The sequence below is a fragment of the Oncorhynchus tshawytscha genome, linkage group LG06 (assembly GCF_018296145.1).
Source record: "Oncorhynchus tshawytscha isolate Ot180627B linkage group LG06, Otsh_v2.0, whole genome shotgun sequence".
NCBI lineage: Eukaryota > Metazoa > Chordata > Actinopteri > Salmoniformes > Salmonidae > Oncorhynchus > Oncorhynchus tshawytscha.
The window spans coordinates 1,452,552-1,460,051 of record NC_056434.1 but is presented as its reverse complement, the minus strand read 5'-3'; the positions used below and the strand labels follow the sequence as shown (position 1 = coordinate 1,460,051).

Genomic DNA, 7,500 nt, shown 5'->3' with positions numbered 1-7,500 from the left:
AGAGGAGAGGAGAGGAGAGGAGAGGAGAGGAGAGGAGAGAGAGGAGAGGAGAGGAGAGGAGAGGAGAGGAGAGGAGAGCGGAAGGGGAGAGGGAGAGGGAGAGAGTGATAGAGAACAGAGAGATCAGAGGGAGGTTATTCAACCAACACAGACACAGACATGTCATTGAAATCACCACATGAAGAGACAAAAACAAGGAATACATCCAAAACTGAGGCTTGAATACACAATCTAAATGTTTATTAAAGCATCATGGTGCCCATAAAAATCAGTGTATGAGGTGAAAACAAAAGTCCTCAGGCCATAATCAGCACACACACCTGGCTTCTGTTTCAAGGAGAAATGCACGTCACACGATTAAGCAAGAAAAAAACAGAAAACCTATGAATCAGTACCTAGTAGAAGAGAATGCATAACCTCGATTAAATACCAAATATACAAAAGCGGACAGAGAAATATCATAAATTATTGCTTTTCCATGAACCATGTGAGCATTTGCTCAGAATAAACACGACAGGATTGTAGTTGTAGGGAGCGAGTGGGACCACTAGATGGAGGTATGGAACACCAATGAGAGGACCGACACCAGTTACAGGAAACACTCAAATAACAATTCTTCATTCCTGCCTGACGGGTGGAGAACATCCACCTGCATTCTGTCTGGACAAGACTACGTTCCAAAAGGCCATCCCGACGTGAAGGTTTATCTGCTGAACAGAAGGACATGGAGGAGACATGGCCTCTGAGAACCGCCCCGACGTGAAGGTTTATCTGCTGAACAGAAGGACATGGAGGAGACAGGGCCTCTGAGAACCGCCCCGACGTGAAGGTTTATCTGATGAACAGAAGGACATGGAGGAGACAGGGCCTCTGAGAACCGCCCCGACGTAAAGGTTTATCTGATGAACAGAAGGACATGGAGGAGACAGGGACTCTGAGAACCGCCCCGACGTGAAGGTTTATCTGATGAACAGAAGGACATGGAGGAGACAGGGCCTCTGAGAACCGCCCCGACGTGAAGGTTTATCTGCTTTATAGAACAGGACATGGAGGAGACAGGGCCTCTGAGAACCGCCCCGACGTGAAGGTTTATCTGATGAACAGAAGGACATGGAGGAGACAGGGTGACCCGGACTCTGAGAAATGACAAGCCTCTTATCATCACAGGAACTCTGTGCATTACCTACCAAAAATGCTGCAACACTGCCACTTAGCAGACAAAATGGCCTCCTCCTTTTATAAAACTGCCTAAACTAGAGTGGCATCACCACTGCTACACCTCCAGGGGGCATGAGAGGGAGGGAGAACACTCCCTGGCCATACACAGAGCAGGACAACTCCCTGGCCATACACAGAGCAGGACAACTCCCTGGCCATACACAGAGCAGGACAACTCCCTGGCCATACAGAGAGCAGGACAACTCCCTGGCCATACAGAGAGCAGGACAACTCCCTGGCCATACAGAGAGCAGGACAACTCCCTGGCCATACACAGAGCAGGACAACTCCCTGGCCATACACAGAGCAGGACAACTCCCTGGCCATACAAAGAGCAGGACAACTCCCTGGCCATACACAGAGCAGGACAACTCCCTGGCCATACACAGAGCAGGACAACTCCCTGGCCATACAGAGCAGGACAACTCCCTGGCCATACACAGAGCAGGACAACTCCCTGGCCATACACAGAGCAGGACAACTCCCTGGCCATACACAGAGCAGGACAACTCCCTGGCCATACACAGAGCAGGACAACTCCTGGCCATACACAGAGCAGGACAACTCCCTGGCCATACACAGAGCAGGACAACTCCCTGGCCATACACAGAGCAAGACAACTCCCTGGCCATACACAGGGGACAACTCCCTGGCCATACACAGAGCAGGACAACTCCTGGCCATACACAGAGCAGGACAACTCCTGGCCATACACAGAGCAGGACAACTCCCTGGCCATACACAGAGCAGGACAACTCCTGGCCATACACAGAGCAGGACAACTCCCTGGCCATACACAGAGCAGGACAACTCCCTGGCCATACACAGAGCAGAACAACTCCCTGGCCATACACAGAGCAGGACAACTCCCTGGCCATACACAGAGCAGGACAACTCCCTGGCCATACACAGGGCACGACAACTCCCTGGCCATACACAGAGCAGGACAACTCCTGGCCATACACAGAGCAGGACAACTCCCTGGCCATACACAGAGCAGGACAACTCCCTGGCCATACACAGAGCAGGACAACTCCCTGGCCATACACAGAGCAGGACAACTCCCTGGCCATACACAGAGCAGGACAACTCCCTGGCCATACACAGAGCAGGACAACTCCCTGGCCATACAAAGAGCAGGACAACTCCCTGGCCATACACAGAGCAGGACAACTCCCTGGCCATACACAGAGCAGGACAACTCCCTGGCCATACACAGAGCAGGACAACTCCCTGGCCATACACAGAGCAGGACAACTCCCTGGCCATACACAGAGCAAGACAACTCCCTGGCCATACACAGGGTACGACAACTCCCTGGCCATACACAGAGCAGGACAACTCCCTGGCCATACACAGAGCAGGACAACTCCCTGGCCATACAGAGAGCAGGACAACTCCCTGGCCATACAGAGAGCAGGACAACTCCCTGGCCATACAGAGAGCAGGACAACTCCCTGGCCATACAGAGAGCAGAAGAGTTTCCCTTGGTGTCCACATCACCAACAAACTATCATGGTCCAAACATACCAAGACAGTTGTGAAGAGGGCACAACAATGCCTTTTCCCCTCAGGAGACTGAAATATTTGACATGGGTCCCCAGATCCTCAAAAGGTTCTACAGCTGCACCATTGAGAGCCTCCTGACCTGTTGCATCACCGCCTGGTATGGCAACTGCTCAGCATCTGACCGTAAGGCACTACAGTACATCACTGGGGCCGAGCTTCCTGACATCCAGGACCTCTATATTTTACCTTTATTTAACTAGGCAACTCAGTTAAGAACAAATTCTTATTGACCTTGTCAGCTCGGAGATTCAATCTAGCAACCTTTCGGATGCTAGTCCAAAGCTCTAACCACTAGGCTAACGGCCGCCGGTGTCAGAGGAAAACCCATAAAATTGTCAGAGACTCCAGTCACCCAAGTTGTAGACTGTTTTCTCTGCTACCGCGCGTCAAGCGGTACCGGAGGGCCAAGTCTAAGACCAAAAGGCTCCTCAACAGCTTCTACCCCCAAGCCATCAGACTGCTGAACAGTTTCTACCCCCAAGCCATGAGACTGCTGAACAGCTTCTACCCCCAAGCCATGAGACTGCTGAACAGCATATACCCCCAAGCCATCAGACTGCTGAACAGCTTCTACCCCCAAGCCATCAGACTGCTGAACAGCTTCTACCACCCCAAGCCATCAGACTGCTGAACAGCTTCTACCCCCCCAAGCCATCAGACTGCTGAACAGCTTCTGCCCCCAAGCCATCAGACTGCTGAACAGCTTCTACCCCCAAGCCATCAGACTGCTGAACAGCTTCTACCCCCAAGCCATCAGACTGCTGAACAGCTTCTACCCCCAAGCCATCAGACTGCTGAACAGCTTCTACCCCCAAGCCATCAGACTGCTGAACAGCTTCTACCCCCCAAGCCATCAGACTGCTGAACAGCTTCTACGCCCCCAAGCCATCAGACTGCTGAACAGCTTCTACCCCCAAGCCATCAGACTGCTGAACAGCTTCTACCCCCAAGCCATCAGACTGCTGAACAGCTTCTACCCCCCAAGCCATCAGACTGCTGAACAGCTTCTACCCCCAAGCCATCAGACTGCTGAACAGCTTCTACCCCCAAGCCATCAGACTGCTGAACAGCTTCTACCCCCCAAGCCATCAGACTGCTGAACAGCTTCTACCCCCCAAGCCATCAGACTGCTGAACAGCTTCTACCCCCAAGCCATCAGACTGCTGAACAGCTTCTACCCCCAAGCCATCAGACTGCTGAACAGCTTCTACCCCCAAGCCATCAGACTGCTGAACAGCTTCTACCCCCAAGCCATCAGACTGCTGAACAGCTTCTACCCCCAAGCCATCAGACTGCTGAACAGCTTCTACCCCCAAGCCATCAGACTGCTGAACAATTCATAAAAATCACCACCGGACCTTTTACATTGACCCCCCGTTGTACACTGCTGCTACTCGCTGTTTATTACCCCTGTATAGTCGCTTCACCCCCACCAACATGTACACATTACCTCAACTAGCCTGTACCCGAGCACATTGACTCTGTACCGTAATACCCTGTATATAGCCTCCACATTGACTCTGTACCGTAATACCCTGTATATAGCCTCCACATTGACTCTGTACCGTACACCCCTGTATATAGCCTCCACATTGACTCTGTACCGTATTACCCTGTACATAGCCTCCACATTGACTCTGTACCGGTACACCCCTGTATATAGCCTCCACATTGACTCTGTACCGTAAAACCCTGTATATAGCCCCACATTGACTCTGTACAATAACACCCTGTATCTAGCCTCCACATTTACTCTGTACCGTAATACCCTGTATATAGCCTCCACATTGACTCTGCACAGTAAAACCCTGTATATAGCCTCCACATTGACTCTGTACCGGTACCACCTGTATATAGCCTCCACATTGACTCTGTACCGGTACCACCCTGTATATAGCCTCCACATTGACTCTGTACCGGTACCCCCTGTATATAGCCTCCACATTGACTCTGTACCGTAACACCCTGTATCTAGCCTCCACATTGACTCTGTACCGTAATACCCTGTATATAGCCTCCACATTGACTCTGCATAGTAAAACCCTGTATATAGCCTCCACACTGACTCTGTACCGGTACCCCCTGTATGTAGCCTCCACATTGACTCTGTACCGGTACCCCCTGTATGTAGCCTCCACATTGACTCTGTACCGTAACACCCTGTATATAGCCTCCACATTGACTCTGTACCGTAACCCCCTGTATACCATGCAATGCATTGTACCTGCAGGGTTGTGGGTTCGATTCCCACGGGGGACCAGTACGAATGAAAATGTATGCACACAGTACTGTAGTGTCTCTGGAAAAGAGTCTGCTAAATGACTCACTACTATAGTCTCCCTGGATAAGATTCTGCTAAATGACTCACTACTGTAGTCTTCCTGGATAAGAGTCTGCTAAATGACTCACTACTATAGTCTCCCTGGATAAGAGTCTGCTAAATGACTCACTACTATAGTCTCCCTGGATAAGAGTCTGCTAAATGACTCACTACTATAGTCTCCCTGGATAAGAGTCTGCTAAATGACTCACTACTATAGTCTCCCTGGATAAGAGTCTGCTAAATGACTCACTACTATAGTCTCCCTGGATAAGAGTCTGCTAAATGACTCACTACTGTAGTGTCTCTGGATAAGAGTCTGCTAAATGACTCACTACTATAGTCTGCTAAATGACTCACTATGTAGTCTCCCTGGATATATGTGTGTGTGTGTGTGTGGTACCGTTTGTATGCAGAGTGGTCGTTCTTGACGCTACACTTCATGTTCTTGAGTTCGTCGAGCACAGCAAACATGTTGATGAACTTCCCCAAGGTCAGGAGGTAGGCCTCGGAGACAAAGTCCTTCCTCCTCTCAGCGTGGCAGAGACGACGCACCTCCCCACAGAACCGGTCTATAGCCAATCGCTGATGAGGAGAAACAGAGGGTCGATATCAATGTCAAAAGAGAGCACATTAAATAGAACTGCCATGACTGCAACATGAAAAAACTGTAATAATGTGAATAAAATGTTACACAGTGACCAGTGTTTTCCACTTCATGACTTAACTCAGCTTCTTTTCATTTAAAACTCACCAAACAGGTTGCCCAGCCCACTGAACAGGTTGCCCAGACCACACCACTGAACAGGTCGCCCAGACCACACCACTGAACAGGTCGCCCACACCACACCACTGAACAGGTCGCCCACACCACACCACTGAACAGGTCGCCCACACCACACCACCAGGTCGCCCACCACACCACTGAACAGGTCGCCCACACCACACCACTGAACAGGTCGCCCACACCACACCACTGAACAGGTCGCCCAGACCACACCCACCGAACAGGTCGCCCAGACCACAAAACCGAACAGGTCGCCCAGACCACACCACCGAACAGGTCGCCCAGACCACACCACCGAACAGGTCGCCCAGACCACACCACCGAACAGGTCGCCCAGACCACACCGCCCAGACCACACCACCGAACAGGTCAGCCCAGACCACACCACCGAACAGGTCGCCCAGACCACACCACCGAACAGGTCGCCCAGACCACACCACCGAACAGGTCGCCCAGACCACACCACCGAACAGGTCGCCCAGACCACACCACCGAACAGGTCGCCCAGACCACACCACCCAGACCACACCACCGAACAGGTCGCCCAGCCCACACCGCCCAGACCACACCACCGAACAGGTCGCCCAGCCCCACCAGACAGGTCGCCCCCACCACAGAACAGGTCGCCCAGACCACACCACAGAACAGGTCGCCCACACCACAGAACAGGTCGCCCACACCACAGAACAGGTCGCCCAGACCACACCACAGAACAGGTCGCCTACATTCAATATAAGTCTTCACAGATCATTAAACACTACCCATCTTTCCTTACATGAATGACAGTGTTATTTGTCAATAAAGCATTTAACAATTGATTTAAAACATTGAACTGAACCCCTGTTCGTATCCTGGATCATGGAGAACTCCAGGGAAACAAATAAAGGCTCTATGATGTCTCATTCCGGCGTCTGGCTCACAAATACTGACTGCTTTTTGCCGATTCTCTGCAGATAAATTCAAAAACATTTGATGAAGATGTTGAATCCTCACTGCAGGACAATAGGTAGTGGAGAGAGAGCCTCATTCTGCAGTACCAATAACAGAATTTTTTGCAAAATCGACAATTGTCCATATATTATGCGAGGGCTTGCATTTTTGACCGAGAGATGTGTGTGCTTTGGGGACCTTTAACAGAAGGTGACTGGCAGAACGGGGGTTGTATGTGGAGAATGAGGGCTACAGTAGATATCTCAGATAGGGGGAGTGAGGCCCAAGAGGGTTTTATCTGGAAGGTCTGGCTGGGGGTCTGAACATTTTAGAATTTTAAAAACTACTTTCCTGTAAATCTATATTGTTTATCGCAACAGGGAATCCATGTTGACCAGACAGAACAACCTTTCTCTTAGGTTTTTGCCACAAACTAAATTGAAAGAGTTTTTCTGACTAGATCAATAACATATCTCCTTCTCTCAAAGTCCCACCCACAGTGATTGATTGACAGCTCTGAAACCCTACCAACTCTGTCTCAAAAACATCCTGCCCCTCCCCTGACAATCCCATCCACAGTGATTGGTTATCAGGCCAAACTGTTAAAACTATAATTCACCCAATACAAAATGCCACCCTGGTTTCCTTATCCTAAGTGTCCACAGCAGCAGAGCCA

At 50.6% G+C, this 7,500-nt stretch overlaps 1 protein-coding gene across 4 annotated transcripts in view; it reads right to left on the bottom strand.

The window, feature by feature from the left end:
* Positions 1-7,500, bottom strand: part of LOC112253244 (cytoplasmic FMR1-interacting protein 1 homolog) — a 108,683-nt gene that overhangs the window by 93,139 nt on the left and 8,044 nt on the right. For all 4 annotated transcript variants that reach the window (XM_042322804.1, XM_042322800.1, XM_042322801.1 and 1 more), the window contains one exon: positions 5,511-5,692. In XM_042322804.1, the coding sequence (XP_042178738.1) occupies positions 5,511-5,692 (182 nt within the window). The remainder of the gene's footprint in view (positions 1-5,510; positions 5,693-7,500) is intronic.